Source organism: Centroberyx affinis, unplaced genomic scaffold (genome assembly GCF_046629955.1).
Source record: "Centroberyx affinis isolate AG114_WGS23_722 - 3 ecotype Tasmania unplaced genomic scaffold, CSIRO-AGI_Caff_v1 ptg000807l_1, whole genome shotgun sequence".
In the NCBI taxonomy this organism is placed as follows: domain Eukaryota; kingdom Metazoa; phylum Chordata; class Actinopteri; order Beryciformes; family Berycidae; genus Centroberyx; species Centroberyx affinis.
In genome coordinates this window covers 78,471-103,885 of record NW_027279410.1, presented here as the reverse complement: position 1 = coordinate 103,885, position 25,415 = coordinate 78,471, and the positions used below count along the sequence as shown (strand labels likewise).

General features: G+C 41.5%; 2 protein-coding genes across 2 annotated transcripts; both read right to left on the bottom strand.

Moving 5' to 3' along the window:
* Positions 1 to 901: 901 nt before the first annotated feature.
* LOC139644991 (chymotrypsin-like elastase family member 2A) lies at positions 902 to 4,352 on the bottom strand. The gene is made up of 4 exons (XM_071520552.1): positions 4,334 to 4,352; positions 2,954 to 3,093; positions 2,596 to 2,748; positions 902 to 919 (listed from the first exon to the last, which is right to left on the bottom strand). Exons 1-4 carry the CDS (start codon positions 4,350 to 4,352, stop codon positions 902 to 904), a joined length of 330 nt encoding a protein of 109 aa, XP_071376653.1.
* Positions 4,353 to 5,003: 651 nt separating this feature from the next.
* On the bottom strand, positions 5,004 to 22,451 carry LOC139644998 (BICD family-like cargo adapter 1). The gene is made up of 10 exons (XM_071520561.1): positions 22,037 to 22,451; positions 19,839 to 20,054; positions 14,805 to 14,924; positions 13,962 to 14,108; positions 13,006 to 13,188; positions 10,276 to 10,440; positions 9,096 to 9,173; positions 8,174 to 8,286; positions 7,497 to 7,617; positions 5,004 to 6,342 (listed from the first exon to the last, which is right to left on the bottom strand). Exons 1-10 carry the CDS (start codon positions 22,280 to 22,282, stop codon positions 6,142 to 6,144), a joined length of 1,590 nt encoding a protein of 529 aa, XP_071376662.1. The 5' UTR covers positions 22,283 to 22,451; the 3' UTR covers positions 5,004 to 6,141.
* Between the last annotated feature and the right edge of the window lie 2,964 nt (positions 22,452 to 25,415).

Sequence of the window (25,415 nt, the reverse complement as noted above, 5' to 3'; positions counted from 1 at the left end):
ATAGGAGACACTTTACCAGAATTTGTCAGGTGTTTTATTTTGTGCGGGCCTGAAACAAAAGTGGTTCTTACTTGTACTTCATAGTACTTCCACTCCCAGCAGAGCTGTACAGTGTCTCTGTATACCGGTACATTGAGCAATGCCTTTGAAGGAAATGCGATAATGTCACTCAAAAGCCTCTTATGCTACATTTAATTACAGCTCGAAATCTTTACAATTTAACTGCAATGAACAATGCTCACATACCTTGATGGGTCTATAGATGACCCTTTCTCCTTCAATCCAGTCCATGGATGTTTTGTTACTGGATCAACAGTGCAGAAACGACGACACAATAAAACCAACTACCAAACTCACAACTACAGAACAGAGGTAAAAGCACTCAAACACAGTTGATACTGGCGGCTGAAATGAACTGAGGGAGTTCAGGGAGAAAGTTTCTGTGGGAGACGGAATGGACTTATTGTTGAGTCACTGGGAGTAGAATTCAGCTCTTTATGACAGATTCTGTTTTGGTTCAGCTGTTCAGGCAGAGATGACCAGGGAAAATAAATGTCTGGGCAAATATAATGATCAAGATCGATCAATAAGTTGCCTTTACATTTTTTATTTAATCATACTGTGATAGAGATGAAGATCAGCCATACTGCTGTGACTGCCCATCATAATATGATACAGTAATACAATGTCAATGTGATGTAACTCAATGTGGTGTTCAACATATAAGATAGGGGTAGTTTTGTACACAATCGCCCAAATCTGTTACCTTTTGGATGTCTGAACTCTTATTTAGAAAATCATTAGGATTTTGAAAAGGAGGAGAAGAACACAGCGTTTGCACTACATTCTTTATTTTATGATCAAGTGCAACAACCAACAACACTACAAACCAATCCACGACTTAGTTCCTGGTCATCACCTAGAAAAAGGAAATCATACAGAGATGTTTTAAAAATGCTATTCCAGAGGGAAACTGGACTGGATTAGCCTGATATTCAGACTGAATGGCCATTTTGTTTCCACTCCATTATTAAGTCTGACATTGCCTCCATGTTAGCCGTTTTCTGTGATTTTCCCCGAACCAATCACTAGTGACTGATGTATCCGGCCGCTCTGACGTTATTTCCAGTTACACTGATGCTGGGCATATTTACTAACTTAACCAACAATGTTGGTCGTTTTTGACAAAAATATGTTTGTCAAAATATGGTATTGAATGATTTCAACAAATAGTATTCTGCCGAAACGCCACTGGCTTGATCGTTTTTCCGATTGAGAAATCACTGTTGAATAGAGTAACACCAGACTCTGAATCGCTCGACCAAATCTGAAGAGTGGGCGGGTCAGGAGTCTGGAACCAGGCTAGGACTGGATGCTTCTTAATCACAATATATCTGATCCACACTCATCTGAGCCACACATACTTAAAGCCACACATACTTAAAGGACTAAAAGTGAGATTTAGATTATATTATTCTTGTGCATATAGTTTATGATAATATGTGCATTTTGCCATGTATTTCATTCTGGTAAATGACTGCATTTGCTATGCTACGATTGAAAGGAGGATTTTATTTGCAATATGAATATTCATGTAAGGAATACATAATAGGGATTTCTGTGCACTCCTACCACTGACAATTGGTTTTCAAAGTATGCTGTAAGAGCCTTTTTGTTTTGGTTTGTAAAAGAGAACTACGCAGGCAGTCACTTACTTATGAGCGTGAGATGACGCAGTCACCGTGCGTCCACCATCTAATAATTGACACAGGTGTGTCCAACTGGTGGAGTCGCCAGGCAGATATTGTTTTTCAATCGCACGCTCACACACGTTTTTTCGCTTCAGTTTCGTTTGGTTTTGAACTAAAGTCGCTTTTTGTTGAACGTTTTTGGAATCCACGTTAGCCTTTTTAGATGCATGCATCGAGCCTTATTTTGATAACTTATACACCTGTACAGTCGCATGCACTTCCAAACTCATTCATATCTTGCTCATACCTACCTCCGGATCATCAATCAAGCCATCTCAACAAGTAAGTGAGAACCCATAAAACATGAACTACACCGTGGATTAAGCGTGTTGAAAGCAAGTCCAGCTTTAAACGTCTCAAAGCTTGAAAGTCCTGACATTTGCTGTCTAATGTCACTTGAATGACACTTCAATAGATATTCTACACCTGTACGGCAGGTGGCACACTCCTAGAAATTTTAAGTGTAACTCTCTACCACTTGAGTTGAGTATGAAACTTGGAATTTCATGAACATTCGCATTTTAACACTCAATGATTTCCTTTTTAGTAAAACCATTTTCCTGCTTTTATTTCAGCCCAACTTTAAGAGCCACACCAAGAAATGGCTGCCCATCAATAGCTGTGGGTTTTAACGTGAATTGCCTTGTCACAAAGACAGTAAACCGTAAGTACACTGAATATATCTGCAGAGCTGTAAGCAACAGAGAGAGCACTGCACTAACATTGTCAAGTGGAGCCAAAAAAACAATCTATGCACTGTACGGTGCTTTGGACAGAAGCGTCCACTAAAAGGCACATATTATATTAACAAATTACTGTACAAGCCAAGCCCATTTCCACTCACATTGTTGATCCAGGAGATGTAGGCGCTGATGCGGATGATGACGGAGGGCTTCTTGGGGTAGTTGCAGCCCATGCTGGAGCTGAAGCTCACCACACCGCAGATGTCCCAGGAGCCGTCAGGGTTCTGACAGTTCAGGGGGCCACCAGAGTCTCCCTGAGGGGTAACAGAGCCAGATGTGATGTTCAGGCAAACGATGGCGAAAACATTTAGAAATTGTACATATATAATAATCATTATGGCACTGTGTAAAACTATTCTAAACTGTAAGGCTGGTATATTTTCCACAGGAACTCCATTTCTATATTACATGAGACTGTAGAATAAAATTTAGGGGTTGTGGGAAATGAATGTGATTCACGTAGCAGCTAGCCAGCTGTCCATCTCCTCCAGCACAGATCATGTTCTTGGTGACCAGGCTGCCCCACCAGTCAGGCTTGGTGCAGTTGGAGTGGCTGACCACAGGCAGGAGGGCCTGCTGCAGGATGTCAGCTGCGGGACCTCAAGCTGTGGAAAAGAACAGGGCATTCAAATTTAGCACTGTAGTCAAGACCACCTTAATCGAGTCCATGTGAATTCCAAGACAAGGTCCAGTTGAGTTCAAGTCAGGACCAGGTCTAAAGGGTGTTGAGACCAAGTCAAGGCCAAGACCAAAATAGACAATAAACAGTGTACATGTCTTTCAAACGTAAAAAAAACAAACAAAAAAAAAACGCTTAAGGAGTTTCTTAAGGATCAACAGAGATGATAGCTCTGGACTATACCCAACATCCAACTAATTAATGTATTTTCGAATGTAATTTGTCCCATGGGGCAAGACCAGCCTCAGAGCCAGGAAAAATAATCGATTGCAAAGGATTACCCAATCAGCAAATAGATCGCGCCCCATTCACTTTGATTGACAGACGGCTGAGACATTATGAAAAGTCACATTATGAAATGAAAAGAGTCATTATGAAATAAAAAGAGGAGCAATGAAAAAAGAAAAAGGGAAATAAACAAACCACTTTGAAAAATGTAATTCTGAATAATATCATCATGTAATTGATGCCATTTGAAAAAAAAAAGTTTTTATAAAATAAAAATACAACTAAATATAGTCATGTTATTATGAAAACAATAATTATGAAAACATATTATTTAATTTTTGAAATTAAAGAATACAATCAATCAATTATGAATTTATTTACTGATGATATTATATATTTCTTATTTATTTTACTGATACATATTTATTTATTTAATTATGACTAATCCGTTCCTCTATAACTCAGGGGGTCAAATATTAATTTAAAGGGGCATTAAGTAATCTGTGACCTTTATTGACCTTTTCTCCTCCTAGTCGCTGGCACAGCCCCCACTTCACCCATCCCTTTGAATTATAGTAGCCTGTATGAATGAATGAATATTTATTTTCATGTGTTACATTTGTCACGTGTACTCTTTTTTAATTAGACAACAGGTTCTCAAAGTTTCATCTTATGAAATATGTCCCCTGACCATTTTGACCACACAAAATTTGTTTGATGGCGGCATTGTCTCCTATTACTTTGAAATATGGACTGCATCCCAAGTTGTTGAAAAAGATCTGCCATTTATTTTGCCCGTGTCTCTAAGCATGCATGTTAACCGGTTCCATAGTGCTACCAGGCTCGCTTTCCACCTAATTTCACACAACTCCCATCCCATATCACCTGTAATCGCCAATATAAGGGCAGATTTATGGACTCTGAGAAAGTACCTGTATTTGACACAAACATTTTCACAACAGAGATGAGAAAGCTATCTGATTAGAGCAGAAATCCAACAGAAATGTTTAGTGATGAGGCAATCTAATGAAATGTGTTGCAACGCCAGTTGCTCTCTCGTAACACTTTCCTCCATCGTTGAGCAGTTGAAAATAAGAGCAAGTGGGGGGAGGAGATTGGTGTATGTGTGTGTGTGTGTGTGTGGTGAGTGTCTTGAAATTGTAATGGGTGTGGAGCTTTTGTTCCAAAACAGAGTACATGCCGGAAAATGAGTTTGGAAAGCCAGAAATCTCAGCACCTGGCAAAGTAATCGTTGAGTCATTGGTTTGGATCATTAACCTTATCAACGCCCCACAAGTGTATTATGGGCATTTTGTGCTATGGGACAGTAAAAATCTTACTTATTTCCCTTTTTGAGGGAGAGATGAGATTCCTGTATTTCATTTTCAATACATTTGCAATAATCTCTAAAAACATATTTGAACTTTGTGATTGTGAGGTATTTTGTATAGATTGTTGATAAGATCTCAACTGAATCAATTTTGAATTCAAACTGCAACACTGAAAAATGCTGAAAAAGTCAAGTGTGCTCTGCATTAAGTGTACCTGCAATATTTATAAGTATTTATTAAGTTGGAAAATACAGACACAAATTATTTCATCACAGGGTCATCCTGGGATTAATTGTGCATTTTGTTATTGTAGTACAGAATAACTTTTATCTTTCCAGTTAAAAGACATTCTCAGTTTTCTATTTTCAAGTTGTGAGGTCCTGATGAAATATTACACACTTTCTCCTCATGATTTAGTGGTTTAAGCAGACATAAAATATTATTCACTTTCTGAACAATCATGTAATTATAATGAAAACTGTAAAAACTACAAAACCTGACTGGATTATTTGATAATTTATGAAATTATCCAGCAACCTTTCCACATTGACAGTTAGTCAAACATCTTAGAAAACCACACAGTTTGTGCTAAGCAGCTTCAACATTGAACACTGACTTACAGTATATAGCCATGCTATACACACATACCACTCCTAGTAATGTTTTGGACTCATTTGGTTTTTACTAAAAAAAACAAAGAATAGCTTTCTCAGTATACATAATGACATTTCTTCATTATACACTCAACATTTTTTTGTACAATTTAACTTCTGGACAAAACAGTTTTATCTAACTTTTTACATCAAACTTTATACATCAAGAAAAAATTCAGCATGATTGCAAATTAATCATTTAATTACTTCCTTTCTGTCCATCAAAACTGCTTTCTTCTCTCTTTGATCTGTGAAGTTAAATAATCTGAACAAATACTCTGTGTTCTCACAAACATTGATCTACACCTATTACACATTTATAGTCTCAGACTTAAAGGGCTTCACAATAATACAAATATTACAAAAGAAGGCACAATATTTACAGTCTCAGGCATACCTTTCCATGTAATTCTGTGAAAATGCTAGTGTTTCAGGTTGTCACATTTCTGATTTTTTGCAAGGCTCAGCCTCTCAGTGAAATGTATGTCAGTAAGTGTCTATTTGACTGGTCTTTGTTCGGAGCGGCTCTGTTGTTCCCTTCACCACTGAATTACACCCAAACTCTCTATGGCAAAACACTACTTTGTCCCGACTCCTTGGCCTGTTCTTCTTCTCACCATGCAGCATCTAGTGGGAAGTCTAACTCAGGATCTCCACCTGTGACTTCCCCCTGTTCCTACTAACCCTCCTGCACAGCGGGCTGGTGGGCGCAGCGCTACATGTTACAGTCCCCCTACAGAGAATCATCGCTCTCCTTTATTTGCCCTGCTGCACCCCTTTGCCCCGCCTCAGCCAGTCCCTCCAGGGGGATTGGGCTTTGTCCTGGTTGGTCCAGGTGGAGGAGGTCGTGCTGGGCCTGCGGAAGAAGGACATGCCGTTGGAGGCGGGCTTCTTCTGGAGCTGCTCTGACTGCTGCTGGGACCTCAGCTGCTGGTTGATGATGATCTGGATGTCGTCCTGGGTGAAGGAGGGGAGGAAGAAGTCAGACGAGCAGGGACTCAGTGTGGGTGTCTTATGTTGGGCGTTGTCTTTGTGTGCCATTTAACATGGCAGCCAACACTGTCATCCCTTATCATTCTAACTTAGTGTATGTAATTTACTGATGGTACAGTCTGACTGATATACTGCTTGGCTGTTAACTATGTGTTGTTATTGTTGCTGTCACAGCTGATTGGCCTTGCATCTATTTCTTTTGAGACAAACAAGTATCACTGACATTTTTTTCTGTTCTTGACTGCTGTATTGTCTCAGGGAGTTTTAGTGAGTGTGCATGTAGATTGTTTTCATAGTTTCTAGGAACTTTATTACAGTAAGTAATACAGTAATGGTAGTGTCTACTGCCAACTAATGCCTGATTGCACTGCTGCTTCGATGGCTCTGGATTGCTCGGTATGTCTGATCTGTATCTAGGCACATGACTTGTAAATATTCCTACACCTACCTTTGTACATGAGCCAGTCCATATTCCTGAGCACATCTCTGCATGTATGCTACCTCTATCGGTAAATGCTAACAATGCACATTGCATCTCTAGATTTCCAACTGCTCTCAGCTAGTCCACGCATTTTTCGCAATACATTTTTTGGTATAAATAACATCAAGCTGTATCATCTTCATCCAACACTAGAGGTCATGCCCCCCGGCAGATGGCTTGACTTGGCATAGTGACTCAGCAGCAGAAGGACTCATAGACAGGGACACCTGCCATTCATATCCATCCAAACTGACAGGGCTGTGAAAGATTGGCTGTCTGTCCCTGACCTCCCACTGAGGACATTAAACCGAGACACATCCATCTCCTGATATGTCATACTCTAATCAAGGCTGGAGACTCTGTGCCTTAAAAAGTGATTTTTCTTCTCTGAATGATGTGTCAGAGCCAAGGAAGTGTAGATGAACTGTCTTCATGAGGGTGTCTTGATAGAGGTTTTGGTAAAGCGAGAGATGAGCGACAGTAAGACAGAGAGTGTAAGAGAGAAGAGAGCAGAACAGAGCGACAGCATCAGAGAGGCTACATGGCAAGATAGCAAAGTGATTGCAGGCATTAAACAGAGAAGCGACGGACAGGATGGGATGGACATTAAAGCCGGGCAGCACTAAAGAGACCCCACCTGCCAGGCCTCCAGTTCCTGTGACAGCTCCAGTTTACGTTGGATGGCTTCCAGTAGCTGGTTGTTCAGACACATCATGTCATTTTTACTTCTCACCAACTCCGCCTCCATCAGGTTCTTCCTACCACAGAAATGATAAAACCTCTTCAATCACAACAGTCCTACACAAGAACAACCTTGGGTGTTTGAAAAGATATTTATACACTCAAGTTATTAAGCCTCTGCAAACATAATGTGTATTATTTTTACATAATGCATTATATTTAGAGGTATTCATTATATTTCCTGGTATTCACAAAAAAACAATGACCATGACTGCAAGAGCAGCTTTCTATGGAAATGATGAACTGAAGATTTCTCTGAGTAGCCAAACCCCAAACCTCTTGAATTATCCCAGATCAAGGTACAGAGCAGCTCTTCGTGGCTCGTGTTTTTAGAAGCAATTGCTGTTTTTAAAAGCTAAAATTGTGATGCACAATTGATTTGGCAGTGATATTTATAAATGAAGCAATCCTGCTCGTTGTATTTTAAAGTGACCAATTTTTGGGATATGTTTGGACTGTTATTGTTTGTTAGATAAAAAGAAAAAAATCCTCCCTTCCTTGTGAAGGGATATAAATATATTTCATATCACTGAATAGGCTCTTATGAATATCAAGAAACAATGAGCCACTCACTTGGCTATGGCTTCGTCTCGGTCTCTGATGGCCTGTTTGACCACTTCATCCTGCGCCTGTCGGCACTCCAGCTGCTGCCTCAGCTCCGCATTCTGCTCTTGGAGCTGCGTATTCTGGTGAAGGAGGAGGAGATAAGAGTTGTGGTCTAACCGAGGCTTGAGTTCATTATTAAACAGAAAAAAGTAGCTGCACACTCATAACTCGGATGCAGAGAATATTTATTCACCGAAGATTCGACGGGCAAGCCGACGGCTGTTTAGCTATTTTCCTGCAGCCAGCACCTCATTAATGCAAGGTGTGCGGCTTCCTGCATGTTTTAGACTTGAGTCCATTATTATCCATAGTTTAAATCATATATATCTCATCTGTTTAAAGATGAGCAGCTAGAGAAAATTCAGGACTTTCTAAATGAAGACATGGTTGATTATGCATTAAAGTGACAATGAGTTACAATTGTGATGACAGAGAGTTATGATACAATATGGTGTAATACAAAACAGAAAAATGCAATAAAATTAAATTAAATACACTATGCCTGTATCATACTTGTATTTATGACCACTGTGATGGTGAATTGTTATGACCACATATGACCACACATTTGGGTTAGGGTTTTTTTTTTTTAAATACTGCTGTGAGTACTTTGTAATGATAATGTAATAATATTGCAAGTGTGTCATCTGTTATATTATGTAAATTGTGTAAAAATAAGCTGGAAGCAAACAATTTGATTTTGTGGCGAAAGAGGGTCAAGCTTGGAAAAAATCTCTTCCAGCACTCAAAAGACAGTGAACAGGAATCTGTATCTCACACCAAGACAGATTACTGTGTCAGTAGCAAGGTCAGCACCGGCACCAGCACAACCAAACCCACTGAGGGCGCCGCCCTCGCAGACGGACGTGTTCCTTCATCACTGGGTTACCTGATCTCTCAGCTCCTGCACTGCGCTCGGATTCCCACACGGATCGGCCGTCCTGTCAACAAAAGCCCGATTCAGCTCCTAGGAAACAGACATTAACAAAGAGATCAGGTGTCCGCCGTGCATTTCACACAGATTGACACCAAAAGGAGTTTCTGTAGTGTTGGCCTATTTGTATGGTGCTCCAGGGGGACAAGGGGGCGGGCGGCGAGATTTAGTTACGGTGATAAACTCGAGTTACAGGTCTAAACGGTCTGCAAACGCCATGAGCCATGATTGGACAATTGCCATTTGTGTAAGTGCGCTCATGGCCTTTTAGGTATACATGCACACAATGGAGGCTTAGCAAAACATATAGGCTATCGACTACAAAGATTCATTGGCCTCCGTAGGATAGGAAAAATACTTGAGCAGATAATCCACTTTAACAAGCTGTTGTACTGTCACCACTTCATTAAACAAACAACAGAATCTTTTGTTTTTCATTAGCACTTTCTCATTAATTAGTACTTTGGCTGATCATCTTGCTCTCTTAGATGACAACCTCAACCCCCTCACTGAGGTTCATGAAGTCATACCAGGAACACAGCTACGTGTCTTCTTAAGGACAACACACATTTGTGTCATTTTTCAACACAACATATCGTTGTCGTTGGATGTAACTCCAATTTATGTGATTTTCATGTTTTGACTTAGATTGAAGGATTACATGCTTCTCTATGGGGTTACGGAAGTTCTTCGACCCTCAGGCTGATGAAACCCATTGGATCATATGAGAAACGCATGGTTGTCAAGCTAAAACAAGGTTGTTTTTCTTAGTTCCTGAAAAGTTGAAATTTTGGAACTACAAGAGTTTTACCTGACAACAGCGATATGTAAGAAGACACAGATCCAAAAATGTCAGTGTCTCTCCTAGATTTCGTCAGCAGATTTAGTCAGAAATGGCTGACTAGAGTTAGTTAGCCATTTCAGACTTTAATAGGTACTGGAACTGATACTGGGATTGGGATCAGCTGTGAATCAAAATAATGCCTACTTTCACTGCTTGAAAAAATTCAAGGGGAAACAATGCACACACAATATGAGCTTACAAGTAAAAGTATTGGACAATTAAACGAGGTTAGCCTTTTATTAGCATTTCCTCAGCTGCCCCACTTACTCAGTTTCTGTACCTAGCGCTCACCTGAGGGCAGCCGGTCTGTGCCAGGTTGTGGGCCACTCCCTTCAGCTGGTGCAGCATGGCCTGCAGGTCTTCCTGTTGATCCGTGACCTCCGACCCCGCTGGCCCGCTCAGTTCCTCGGTCAGTGGGAGCAACGACTGGAGGATGGACCACACATCTTGCGTCATCTAAGTAGAACAGGAGAGGGGCATAGTTGCTTCATGTTAATTATTACCTTTAAAGACACTATAAACTATTAACTAAACTTTTTAAATTCATTACCAAGGTTGGACAGTTTGAGGTGTTCACAGTTACTTTCATGAAACAGTAAATGTAGCTTGGAGGCTGGTACTTTATATTTGGCCTACATTCAGACATCTAGTGTTTCACGTCTTCTTTCAGAAGTTTCTAAGCCTTTCCTGAGGAAGAAGGTCAGGTGAAGATGGACTAAAGGTATCAAAAACAAGGTAGTCCTCCTTTTCTCCTCAAGTTGGCTCATTTTCTCTCGACACACAACACTTCTTGAGTGACATCAGGTACTTACACAAGGTGTGGTGCACACATTACCTCATCACTCTGTTTAACTTCCTTGAGTCAAATACATCACACCATAATATTGATCTAGTGATAACTCAATAAAGGAGTCTGAGTACATTAGGTTTCGTATGATAATAGTGGTTTTACAATATGAGTACATATACACGTGCAAATGTGCACTCCCTGAAACAAGGAAACATTCCTACAGTACCGCAAAGACAAACAGGAAATGTAGAGAGTGACTCATGGGTGCAGTTACACATGACACTTTCCTGCTGGAACAAAACAATAACAGTAGACAGCCAGAGAGTGAGAATTAGAAACTCTCGTGTCTTTATTTCGCACTTGGCTTCATTGTCAGCGAGTTTCCTCCTGCTCTCCCAGGCTCAATTCAAAGTTCTGTCTTGTGTGTGACACAGCTTTTTAACTAATCCTTCCTTTGTGGTTTCTTCACTCTGAAAAGCAGGACGTTCACACGTTGACTGTTGAGGAGTGTGTCCTTGCGTCAAACAGCAGTCACACTGTCACGGAGAACTTGTGCACAGTGTTCTTTCATTACGTTCCGCCCTTCAGACGCAGCTACTGTGCTTCACTGTGATGACAATGGACACACGTTTCTCAAAATTCACCAAAAGTTATACATTTCGTATCTCAGTGGTGTAATTCTGGAGAGATGTTGTCGTACGCTCGTTTCAGTAAACATTCTATTCAATTTTCTCATTTCCATTAGTCAAAAAGGAACAAAATTTCCCACTATAGTATCTGTGAGTCATTGTGGGCAGGACTAAAATAGAATGAGCCGAACACTAAAACTTGCCGACCGCAGTAAGGAGATAAAGTCAGAGCAGCCGGTCCTACACAAAAGAGCTCTGGTGTTTTTGTCTGCCTAAGTTATCTGCTTCAATATCTAGTCACATTGCCTCACAGTCAAGCCTGGGTGAGTTAAATACAGAGCATGCTGTACTGTTGAAGTGATCTGAGCATTTTCTACTTCTGGGCATGGACTTACATTCATTTCTGTGTGATTACTACACAGCATTTACCATGGATCTCACATCAAACCCCTGACTCTTACATGCGCTGCCCTGATTAATAAAGCTGGTTCTTTGCTTACAATACCTGTTCCTTACCAAGTCCGTGCCTGCTTCAGTTCCCACATGATTCTATTAAGGATAATGGGATTTTCACCAGCTCATCACAGCAATTCAAACTTCCCACCAACATTACTCATCCATCCAAAGCACAAGCCTGTAATAAGTCGTGTGTCACGACAGCTCCTAACACTTGATGCTTGTGAAAGTTATAAGAGCAGTTTACATTTTACATATGTGTGAGTTTGCCAAAGACCACATAGCAGCCTAGCATGTAAATCTTATCATTCATAAAAGTCAAGATGACTGAGAAACATACATGAATTTCTCTTTTTCATATCTGGTCTTTCCTTTTTCATTTGCCTATCTGGTATTTATTTTCCATATCTAGTATTCCATATCTGATTCAACAGATATTTCACACTGCGCCTTTCACTTCCCAGCAGGATATCCTTGGTTATCCTTCATCCGTTCGCCACACCCCAAAGCCCGCTCCTTGCATCTCTCCTAATCAACCTCTATGTCCCGCATGGCAGGAACAGCAAAATAACACTGGCTCACTGACAATGCCCATCAACTCCTCGCTGTACAGTAATGCTGCTCTGGGTTGTATTTAGTTGAAGAAATACAAACATACTAGGGATGAGACGATATATCAAAATGTAATATATCGCAATACAAAAATGTGAAGATACGTATCATGGAGTGGAAAAATGAATTGGATTATTAGCTACAGTTTATTCTGCTTTAGTAATCACAAATGAAATGGTTTGCCAAACACAATCACAAGCTCTCCATCGAAATTATATTATTTGCATTTTGTAATGATATTTTGAAATTGTTTACATTCTAGCAAGCCAATGTCACTGCTAGAAAGATTTGTGGCTGAGATATAAACATAATTCTGAACAGTCATACTTTGTCATTGAAGTTTTATTTATTCCATCATATCGTGGTTGTATCGAATCGCAAGACTCATATTGCGTATTGAATCGTATTGTGAGATAAGCATATGGTTCCCATCCCTAAAACATACTGTAGATTTTTCAGCCTTTAATCTCACTGATAAGGCCGGATCTTTCTCCTGTGCTGGAAAAGCGGTAAATATCTTTTTCTGGTTTGTACCTGTTCCTTGTCGAGTCCCAGGCCCGCGGTGTCCAGGCTGCACTCCAGCTCGGACAGCAGGGAGGCGTCTCCGTGGCTCCGGGCCTCCTGCAGCGACACCTCCTCCTGCAGCTCCTCTACTTGGACCTGCAGCTGCTGTGAGCGCCCCCGCGACGCCTCTACCTCCCGCCACGCCTCAGCCAGCTAAACACACAGGGAGGCACACACACACACATGAATGAAATATACACACCACACACAAACATGAGTCTGAGGTTATCGACATCTACAACAAATCAAACAAAAAAGAGAATAGATTACACCGCTTGAGATTATCTGAGTTTACTAGATAATCAAGATTATGAATTCCCTATAAATCATATCTATAATCAACAGAGAGAGATGGGTGTGACTACACAAGTACTGTAAGTGTTTTTCATCTGTCAAAACGTGCAGAAGATGTGTAAAAGAACCGTACCACCGCTCAGCGAGAAAGAAATCCTGACGTGCCAGATTCCAGCCTCTAGCTCAACATGAAACTCCACTAACCGAACACGAGTGGAATCCAGAATTGCGAGTGACAGTTACAATGACAGGGATGAGGTGATTGTTTAGCAATGCTCTCCGCAATCCCACCGAAACCCAGGCCGCCAGACAGGGAGTAGGAAATCCCTTTGTTATTGAGGCTCTTCCATTCATACAGCCAACCGCGTTGTGCAGTTTTGTGCTGCTTGCTACTGCAATGCACAATAAGTAGTGTGTATTCGTTCCGAAAGATGAATGAAGCTCTTGGTGTGTCTCTGTGTGTGTCCATGTTTGCATGCAACTTCTTTTATGTATGGTCATGTGTGTGCATACTTGCCTTGTGCGTGTGTGTGTGTGCAGGCATGTTAGTTTCTTTGTTTGTGTGTGTATATGAGTGTGTTTGCGCTTGCCTGCTTTTGTACGAGTGTATAGTTATGTGTGTCAGTATGTACCTGCTGGCTGTGCTGCTGGTTGAGTTGGTCCTGCAGAGCAAGGCGTGTGTGTAAGGAAGCCAGGCTCTCCCTCAGCTCAGAGTTCTCCCGACACACACTCTCCAAGCGCTCCTCCAGGGCCTGCTCCTTCTGGGTGAGACGCACCACCTGGATACACACACACACACACACACACACACAGATACACACAAATTGCAGATCACCAACCTGACTGACAGAAACTTTAATGCGGGAAAAGTGACTTCTACTTCCATTCTGGACCTGCTAAACTCTGGTATGCTCCCTCCCATCCCTGCTCCAAATCTACAACTTATTGCTTGTACCCCATTAACACCTCAATTTTGATGACTGTGATTGACTGAAGAAATGCTGACAAACTTTGCTGACATATTTTTTTTTTCTGACCCTCATCTCTCCCTGGCAGAAATTAAAACCTCAGCAAAGTTTTTTCTCCTCCAAGGTGACTGGAATGAGAAAAGTCTGTTCAGGGAAGATTAACAAATAAGTAGCAGCACACATACAGCATTTTTGATATGAAATACAAATATTTATAAGGTCACGATTATGCAGTATGTTCTAGTAAATCTGTCCCTGTGGGTACATGGTGATCACAAGGATAGAAACATTTTTATCAGACATCACTTACCATTTTCAGGTTAGGATTCGGGATAGGTTAAGACTAGGGTAAGGGTTAGGTTTAGGCATTTAGTTTTAAGGGTTAATTGTCAGTGGGTTACAAGGGTTGGGGGGTTGTACATTTGATCAGAGGTGCACCATACAGTAGATTCCCCAGTATAACTGTATGTGCTTGCGTGTGTGTGTGTGTATGTGCAGAGTAGTTACCTGCTCCCTCATGGCGCTGATCAGCTCCTCATCCTGCTGCCTGTTATGGCTTCCTTTTTGCCGGAGCTCCTGTTTCAGAGCCTGCAGCTCACTGGACATGGCGCGCTCCACCTCCATCGCCTAAACCGGACACAACACAACACACACACACATGAGATTCACTAGTGGAATAGGAAAAACCTCAGGTAGAGGTATGCAGCTTTTGTCTTTGTAGGAAAGCCCCCCTTGTGTATTTTCTTTACATTTAGATATGAGGAGAGAATGGGAAGGGGGTTACAGAGGGATGTCAGTACAGAAAAAAACAACACCGCTAGAAATCAAACCATGACCCAGAAAGAAAGAATCATATATGAGTATTAGTCAACGACCCTAGAAACAAAGCTACACAGTCTTGCCCAAGGCACGAGGCTTAAGAGCAATGAGGCCAAATTCCTGAAAACTAAAAATAACAGTGAATATACAACATGAGATCTCTCTGGGATAAAGTGTAGAAAACTAGACACAGAGTTGAGAGGAAAGGTAATATGTTACCTGACTGAAAGGTGGGGATTAGATGTCTAGAATTAAATATCTTTGGGGTATTGTTTTCTTTTGCTGTGGGCCATGCAGCAAATGTAAAAAACTGAGACTGCTGCTTACTTCTTAAGAATTGCTAGTGGCTCCAGTATGTTTGTATAACAGAACAATAAGCAACATGGCTTCATGGGAACATTGTTTCATCAAAAGGACGAGGAATTATCGACAAATGACTGTCATACTGCGTGTTATGCGGCTGAACTAACTTATTTCTCATTTCTCTTTAAAACATAAAAGCAAAAAACACAGGAATTTGCAGGCTGCTACTGTGCCAGTTCAGCAGCCCCGATGGATGGACCACCCAGTCCTCATCCCCATCCCCCCTGTCCTGATCTGGGACCCTTGGTTCCCCTTACTCAGCAGTCTGGCGGGCCCCTGTCAGGTCCCATCACAGCCACATAATACAAGATGAAAAGCCTGCCTCTGCGGCAGATGGAGCAGGGGGCATCTTGGTCTTGGCAGTGACATCATCATGCCACATTAGACAACAATGTGGTAGGGGGCAAACTTGGACATCAGGAGGGCCAGTAGAGGGGCAGAGTGTGTGTCTACGTGTTTATGGGAGTGTACAGGGGAAGTGAGGGAGGAGTGTGTGATGAAATGAGGGGGAAGTGTGTGTGTGTGTGTGTGTGTGTGTCTGTGACTTGGTGAGCACCATTGGACAAAAACAATACACAGCATGTAGTGGGAAGGACGGTGTCAAAGACGCATGCTTACGTCCATCAGCCGTCATTATCCCCGCCCCCCGTCTCATCAACATGATCCACAATAGAGGCAGCGACCCACTGAGAATCAACAGAGTCAGGAGTGGAAAGAGGACGCTCAATTTGGTCGGGACACAAAGCCCAGGGTGAAATCCCCTCACATGGCCCCCGAGCCCCGGGCCCTTCTCCAGTCAAAACGCTGAGGTATCTGGCAGCTGACTCCCCAAGCTACGGTGGAGTCCCTCAGGGAGCGCTGCGAGGGTGTGACCAAACGCGGCACTCCCTTGGGATGATGTCATGTTAGGGGTATGAGGAACGACATCAAAGGAGAGAATGAAAGATTTATATCTGACTGAAGCATATTATTGTCTTTTCCCTTTTTGTCTGTGAGCTGCATGACGCTGTTACAGAGAGCAAAGGTTGCAGGGGCTTTGCCTCAATTTAGGCGTCTCCTTTTACAATAACGGAAATCCACAGTGAGGGATTTGACAGGTGTCGCTGTCACGGCAGTCGACTTCATGCTGGGATCCACAGCCATGGAAAGTGATCGTGCAACACTGGGTTAAAAGCAGGAGTTAAGAAGTTTAATGTGTTTTTCATCTGTTAACCAGATACAGAAAAGATAAAATCACTCAGTATTTTGTTTACACATACACTTTTCCATTGACAACCATGTAACACTGGCTATCCTATCACACCATTATTCTTTTACTCCAATATTCTTTTGTTGAAGCAATCTGATTGAATATTGAATCTAGCTAAGCTCGCTGTAGCTGAAGTAAACATGAGTCACAATGACCAATACTGTAAATGACTAATGCTCACTTGCCAGTGTATACTTAATTTAGCTTGACATGGACCCAAAACAATTTCCTCAACTTACTGTGAGCCACTGACTTCCTTATAGTTGATGATTTCTTAGGACTTCTGTTACCGTAAATGACCTTGCCCAGTAAATGAACTGTTGATCTAAGTGTATGGTGTGAACTAAAAAACATAAACAAACCCAAATGTTTGGAACATTTCTATCTTATCAAACTATAACCCTACTCCCTTTCAAGACAAGCATTCCTTCTCCAATAGACCTGTTAACTTCTCAATTTCCAGTAACTATGTTCAGCTGCAAATCCTTTTCCTACACTAGAGTGAAACTTGTTCTCAAAATGTCTTAACCTCACTTTTTCTTGGTATCTTAAGAGTGTAAATAATCACATAACCTTCTGGCTCCGCATAGTTAGATTTTATGTTTTTCCTCACAATTTACACATTTTGGAAGTGCCTGGAAATTCCCTCAATAAACCGAGTCAAGTAACAAATGAACAACGTGATGCATCTGACACAAAACAAGGTGGTTAATGCTAAACTTGAGCTTTCTCACACTGGTTATCAGCTATTGCTGCAATTACATTCGTAACATTGTCACTATAGAATTAAAGAAAAGCACCACCAGATGGTTAAATACCTGCTTTCCTCTACATCATTAACTGTTTGAACAACAGTCAGTGCTAACTCATGTGATTATCTGGTACATGCCAACATTGTTTTTACGCAGCCGTTTCCTTTACAGCACCAGGATGGAGAGCTACAGCAATTATCTGTGGACTCTAGGGACATGCGGTAACTCAAACAAATCTTTCCTTTCACATAGGAGCAGCAACGGCAAGTTACCTTGCCGTTGCTGGTAAATGTGATGAATACTTTCTCTCGAGTTTCTGTGGTAAACTGACTCACTCCCCCGGATTCCTGCTGTGCTCTGGTTACACTCTCACACAGTTAGGATATAGTGTGATAAACCCCTCAAGCCCTGGGACAGCAGAGCTACTTTAACAGGTACACAATCCATACAGTTCATCCACATTGAAACTATAAGACTTTTGAGTATTTCTTCATCATGTGAGACTTATTTTTTGTGTCCTTTGACAGAGATTATACAGACTTTACCCTGCTTTAATAACATGATAACATAATACACTTGTGAAAGGGGCCAATTAACACTTCTAACTCACAGACACGAATCCAATCCACAAATCCTCTCCAAAAGCTACACTGAAGTCCCAGCAAGACACCCAGCGCAGAATCCTCAGACTCTAATCACGACCGGGTGGGCACATGCATACACACACACACACACATACACACACACTCACCGTACCAGGCAGCAGTGCACACCTTCTAGCACTGCCATTCACCACGTCTGGTAGAGAGATGTCAGAGAAGGAGCTGAGAACTACCCTCTTCATACTCTTCCCCTTTTTCTCTGCTCAACAGATTCTCTCACACTCTGTTCTCGGACTTTTACAGCTACAGAGAGTCCAGAGTCACCCATGGTTGATACCAGCCGGACAAATAAAACAACTTCTCCACTTCCGCTTCCTTCAAGAGCCCAGATAGAGAGATAGCACCTTTGATCTTAAATGGACTTTTTCCTGAACTTCTGAGGAGACTATCGTGTCTCCTTCAGCCTGGAAACAGAGGGGGAACAACATCCACAGTTCCTCAGTCTGAGGACCTCGACTCATGGGAGGGTGTATTTTCTGACCTCATTTTTTAAGTTTGCAAGCTCAAGTTTGCTGTTCAGTTTGAACATTTAGAGCAACACAAGGCACTGAGCTACAAATGGTCGGTCATGTGTTACGCTACACGTCACGGCTGTAATGTTTAGCAAAACAATCCCCTCCTCTGCAGGCTGGAAAAGTACTTGTGGGCTACTCAAGGTTGTCTAGCTGCACTCCAATCAGCTCCTCCCGGTTAACTGATAAGAGACCATAAAAGATGTCACTGGTTTTGGTTAGACTAGAACAGTGTACATTGTTTCCTTAGGATCAATCAATGAAGATCATAGAGCTGCAAAGTTTTTTGGCTGTTGGCTGTATATTAGCAGTGTTTTTCTCCATCAAGTCTGTGTCATTTCTCAGCACTTTGTCATAAGTTTATTCATTTTACTAAATAAACTGTATGTGATTTAATGTGATGTGCCTGTATTTAAAATTCTTTGCCAACAAATGGACAAATATGCAAGACCTTCTGGATTGAATAGTGAAACCAGAACCTATGCTTCCTATGCTTTTCTCCCTCTGTCCTAGATTCAAATTAAAATCAAGTCATGACACAAATTCTAATCCCCCTCTTGTTTGCATAATATTTCCATCCTGTCCCAGTCTAGGTCTGGATCATTTGCCTGAGGCCAACAACTCAACACTTTGTTTTGTAACCGAGTGACCAACTCCACCTCAGTCTGTCATGCTCAGATGGAAAATATCAATCTCAGGTGAATGCTTTTTATCTACAGTTTATTGCCTATGTTTGTACACTAAGCGCTGCTCCAGCCTATACACAGCCAGCGTCTCTGGCCTTGCTCTACAATAGATTAGACTAGGTGAGACTGATACCTTGGTGCTTTGCAAGGAACATTGTGTTTCAGCGTGCGGATTGGGTAACGGCCCGTCTTATCAAGTTTGACTCAGGCCTTTAGCATTTGAGCCACAGCTTGAGTGTTTGTTTCACCAAGGCTCAGTTACCTTGGATTTCTTTGCATCCTGCCTCAGTCAAGTCCATCTTCATTTCATTTGACGTGGACAGAATAACACAGTAATCTGGGCTGCACTGTATGCCCCAAACAAATTTGGAGAAGTACACTATAAAAAAACATACTGGTGGATTTGATCAACTTTGGCAGTGAAATATCCCTTTATCAAATCAAAATGCTGTCTACTATCCGTTTCTTTTGCCAACAGTGCCAGTCATGGGGACTCACAGTGCTGAGCTGCTCGCGGAGGCGCTGGGTGTGTTCACCGTGCTCCAGCTGGGCTCGACTCTTGTCCCTCTCAGCCTCGCCGAGGGCCTGGGTGAGCCGCTCCACCTGGGCGCCCAGCTCCCTCACATCCCTCTCCAGGTCCCCCACCTGGCTCTCCCACTGGGACTGGCAGCCCTCCAGCTTCAGCCGCAGCTCATGCCTGCCCTGCTCCAGCTCCTGTACAGGGGGGGGAGAGACTGGGTCTTAACATGAGGGTCAATGGGAATCAGTCAATATTATACAGAAGGGACAAGTATGGTCAGCCATAGAAACGCTTAATTCAGCATGTTTATAATGTGTGATCCCCAACAGTTTTTGAAGGGCTTCATTCCAAAACGCTGTATATGCATTTTGGAAAAATGTTGCTACTTGAAATTCATCAGGCAATATTTGGAAAAACATACATGATTCTGTCCTCAAAAAATTAACTATTTTATAAGCAAATGTCTTAAGATGGCTCCTAACTTCAATACTAACCCATAATGCGCCTAACTTTCAAGCCAGCAGTCAGTCTTTTTTTTTTTAAATGATAGAGCTCTCATTTTGAAACTCTTCATTTGTTTATTTGAAACTATAACTCAAATAAACTGTGTCTGTGGGTAACAAGATGTCACAACAATAACAGCTTAATTGTTTTGTGAGGAATTTGAGTGACACAAACATTAAGCATGCCCTATAGTTAGCCTCATGTGGTGCTGCAGTAGATCAAGGTTGAGGGACAATGGGAATCTCAGTGAGTGACAATGGGGCATTTGAGGTTATACACTGAGGATATACAGTGTCTCATGCATGGTCTGCCACAGAGAAATCATTTATCAGTGATTATATGGTTGTATTAATAGATACTAAATTCAATAGCATTAATATCTAAGGTTTATCTACAAGGTCTATCTACAGGAAGTTTCTTGATAGATAAGGTCACGTGTTTAAATCTATTTGTAAACTAAAGTTACATAATGAGAGTGCACCCAGCCTGGTTTGACCTGGCTATGATGGCAAGATTTAAGATTTAGGATCGGACATAAAGTGCACATCAGCATTCACCCTGAGAAAAGTAATAAGACCATTACTTAGCCTGTCATAGCCGCTCAGGTGTGTGATACTGTTCAATAGGCAACAGTTTCACAGCACACACATGTAAATCTCAGTTTGCAGACAACTTTATTCCGCCTGCCATCTCTTGCTTCATGGCCGTTAGGTTGGATTTATCTGTGGCTGTGTGAACATTTATTGCATTTTAGAGAATCACTCCATTGTATTTTCACAGGCCTCAGTGTGCAAAGTGTGTGAGCTGTAAATCTGTGTGCCTTCCTCACACTGTAACTTCAGGTCTTGCTGCATATTAGCTGTGTAAATCAACTGCTGACGTCCCAATGTCCCAATGAGAGGAGGAGAGTCTTACAGTCTTATTCTATAGCTGTTTGTGACCCAAGGTTTAATGTTACAGTGGAGGCGCAGCAATCACTTGATATCACATTGAAAAGGTTATTTTTCCCAACAAGGGGATTTGTCTGTGGTAGACTATACATCAGTTTAATTACGTCCCTCCAATGTAATGTGGAGAAAGCAAGGGATGAGTTTGTAGTCGCTGTACAAAAGGTCTTTTCAGAGAGCGAAGAATGAGTACATTGTGTGCACAGGAGCATATACCTGGTCATCAGGAGAGCTAGTCATTAATGAAACAGTGACGTCACTTACACTGACCTGGAGCCAACTTTTCTATCTCTCTACACTGTGGTATGTGAACGACAGCTGCTTAGGTGATGATGATGGAATTATCACCATCATTATAATAATTATAATAAACCTTTGCACTTCTCAAAAAGCAGAGTTTAAAAGTGCTTTACATACAAATTTAAATAAAAGCAATACACACGGTAGGCAATGCAAGAATCAAAGCAGTTTACAATTGAACTGTGAAATTATCATATTATATCATAAGCCTGATTACCCTTGAAGCCTGATATTAATATAAATTGATACTTTACTGTGTCATGAAAGCTTTTGATCTGATTTTTGATCAGTCTAAATATTAGCAGGAACTACGTCGTCTTAATTTTGAAACTTCAACAGATATAGATTTCATTACATATATTCTTATTTCCCGCATTTGAGGGAGAAACATCGCACCGCTGTATCAAAAAGCAGCTTTCTCTTACCTCCAGCTTGTCCGCGTATTGTTCATGAAGTTTTTCGCTCTGCTCTTTCAACTGACGGTTTTCCAGGAGCAATGCGTTTCCCAGCTGGGCTGCCAAAATAACCTCTTCCTCCTTTTGTTTCAAAGCAGCCAAAAGTTCATTGGGGTCTTGATAATCTGTTATTTCCTCCGCTCCGTAGTCGAAATAGAAATCGTCCTCCAGATCCATTTTCTTCGACTTAAACCCCCACTCCTCGAGTCGATCCATAACTTAGTGTCAAACAAACCTTTCGAATAAATAATATTAGTTTAGAGTAAATATTTAAATAAACGCTGAAATGCTGCCATGAGTCAATGAGCTATCCATCCATTACACCTGAGCTCGTGCTCCCACCTCGCTCTCAGTCTGTGGGTGTGAATGAACCTGCCAACGTTTAAACCGGCGGCCTCTCTGCCATACAGTGAAAGTAGGCTGGTCCTTTATTGTCAGCAGCAGATGATGCCTGTCCCCCAGGGGAGTTGGCTTCACTAAACCTGAGAGTCGCTGAGCAACAGTTGCCCTGCTCCCGTCTGTGTCTGGTGACTGCTAAACAAGCCAAGTGACACCTGTGTTGTAACAAGGCTCGGATTATTGCTGTTCCATAATGGAGACTGACCCTTTACTGAGATTAGCCTGAATGAATCACTAACTTGTTAAAACTGGTACCTTTGCCATTTTGATGTCGCATGTAAATGGCATTCATTCAAAGTATAGGCCTATTTTCAACACTGAACATTAATTTTGTCACCATGCACTCTTTACAACATACCTCTGCAAGTTTCCAAAATACTAAAATGCTATAAAAATAAAATCCAAAATATATTTTGGTCACTCAGAATATTTCATATACATATATATTTGAAACATAACTCTAAACATCTGCTGAAGCATACGTGAAATGTATTTTTTCTGTATAGATCTGTCTCTCTCTCTCTTCTCCCTCTCTCTCTCTCTCTCTCTCTCTCTCTCTCTCTCTCTCTCTCTCTATCTCCTCTTTGACCCTACAGGAAGCCTCAGTCCCAGTCAATCTCTTTCACACAACAAGTGCTCAACAAGTGCACCTTGCAGGATCAGGGCCCCGAAGCCCCGGGTCGCCATGGGGTGACGTGTCTGGCCCCTTTGTCCCGGGGCGCTTGCCAGAGGTCAAAGGTCAGGCCCCTCAAGGTTTCAGGGAGCAGGGGGAATAAAAGACGCAGCATCCTGACGCATGGCGAGGCCTTTGTTTTCAGAGGAGCCGGAGCTTCTGTACATATGGCAGCGCAGGGAGCAAGCCAACGTGGAAACACTGTACATCAAGGCTCAGCACGCCCCGCTGCCATTGTCCCATTGTCTCCTTTGTCCCTGTTCAATTTATAGGCTGCTGATTGAAGGGATGATGCCGAAAGTGTGACGAGGCGCGTCACGTATCCCCCTGCAGTAAAGTCCCTCGGGGCCTCATAGAGACAAGTAGAGGAGGGGAGACCTTTGCTACTGAGAAACTGGGGGCTTGGACACAAAAACACACTTAGACAAAGCTGGTGTGTGTGTGCATGTGTGTGTTCAGATGCCAGAAGAAGGGAGATAATGTAAATATCTGCCATATGCTTAGAAATGTGAGTAAATAGAGTGGGGTGAGTAATGAATGAGGTTGTGCTTGTGTTTGCATTACTGACATGTATTTTGCAGGGGAAAAAAGACTAGATAGTCAAGCTCAATCCATTCCCTTCGTCTTTATTCAACTCTGTGTTCTCATCAATTTAACACATTAATTATCCCCATAAAGCCCCTTAATGGACATTTAATTATCTGTAGACATCCCATACTAATCAGTCAGGAAACCACAATAATATGCAATACTAATCTCATATATCCAGAACATATCTTGATTATTTCTTGTTTATTTTTTACTTGAACTGCCTACAGCCTACATGGAGGGATAGTCCTGTAGTGAATGGCAACATGAAGTACATGAAAAGAGAGACATCAGCAATAACAGGTCACCAGAACAGCTTTGATGCACCTTGGAAAATACTCAACAAATACCTAAAACTGCCTAGAACCATTGCTACACCATTCTTCCACAAGAAATTCCATCATTTGGCATTTTGTGGGTGGTGGTGGAAAGTGTCAAGCAGCTCTCCAGAGTCTCACATGACTGTTCAGATTGGTTAAGAGCTGCTGAGTGGGACAGCCATGCCATAAGGTTCATGTAGTGTTCATTTCATTCAGTCACCACTCAATTCACTGGCGTCCATAAACAGACCAGTTACATCAGGAGGGAAATTCCTCACCTATAGGGATAAAGGCAGGGATGTATGGAGCTTTTAATTATACAGCAGAACAGTGATTAATTTAATTAATTAATTAATTATCGTTGATGAATTTATGAATATTTACAAAACAATTTAACCTATAAAGTGTGTAATTAAATTGACATATACATTAATCAATAAAACAGTTCAACAGCTGGGGATAATAAGTAAGATTTGTACTGTCTCATGGCACAAAATTACCATAATGTACTGTATATCTGTAGAGGTTTGATATGGTTGTTGATCAACACCAATAACTCAACGATTACTTTGCCAGGACGGTGCTGAGATTTCTGGCTTTCAAAAAAACTCCTTTTCTGGACCAGACTCTTGTTTTGGAACAAAAACTCCCCACCTACTGGAATTTCAAAACACTCCCAATCTCATCTCCTCCCAAGCATTTTCTGCTCAACTATGGACGATCATGTTACATGCAAGCGACTGGCATCACACTGACACACTGACATTCTGTTCTAAAGCCCCAAAAAAGCAAACAACAAAACAGCATTATTAGCAGTTTTGTGAATGTATTATAAAAGCAGAGATTATTGATTTTCTGAATGGATTTTTGTTAATCTTGGTACTTGCTGGCCCTATAATGATCACCAGCTGGAGGTCACAGTTAATCCACCTTTCTATTTCCCACTACATCACTGGATGAAGCAGACTACTGAGGCTACTGTGTTTACTTCGGCCTCTAATGGTCTGAGTGAATCTCCACCATGCTGGGAAAATTAACTCCAACTGTTTTCTACAGTTTGAATGCTTCATGTGTCTCTGTTAGGTACGTAGTTACCTGTGGTAGGCTTGCCCTATTACTAAAGCAACCAGTGACATCTATTGGACACAAATGTAAAATACATTATTTTAATTTTAACATTATATAGGTAATTGTAGCCTAAATTGTAGCCTATTATATAATAATGCAACAATTTGAAGGTCAATTGCATATAAAGCTCAGTTTGAAAATATTTAAAGGGAAGTACTGGAGAGAAGTGGTCTTCTGTAGGCCAGTGATCAACCTTTTTCATATCAAAGACCCCACATTTACTACACATCAGGGCCACGGA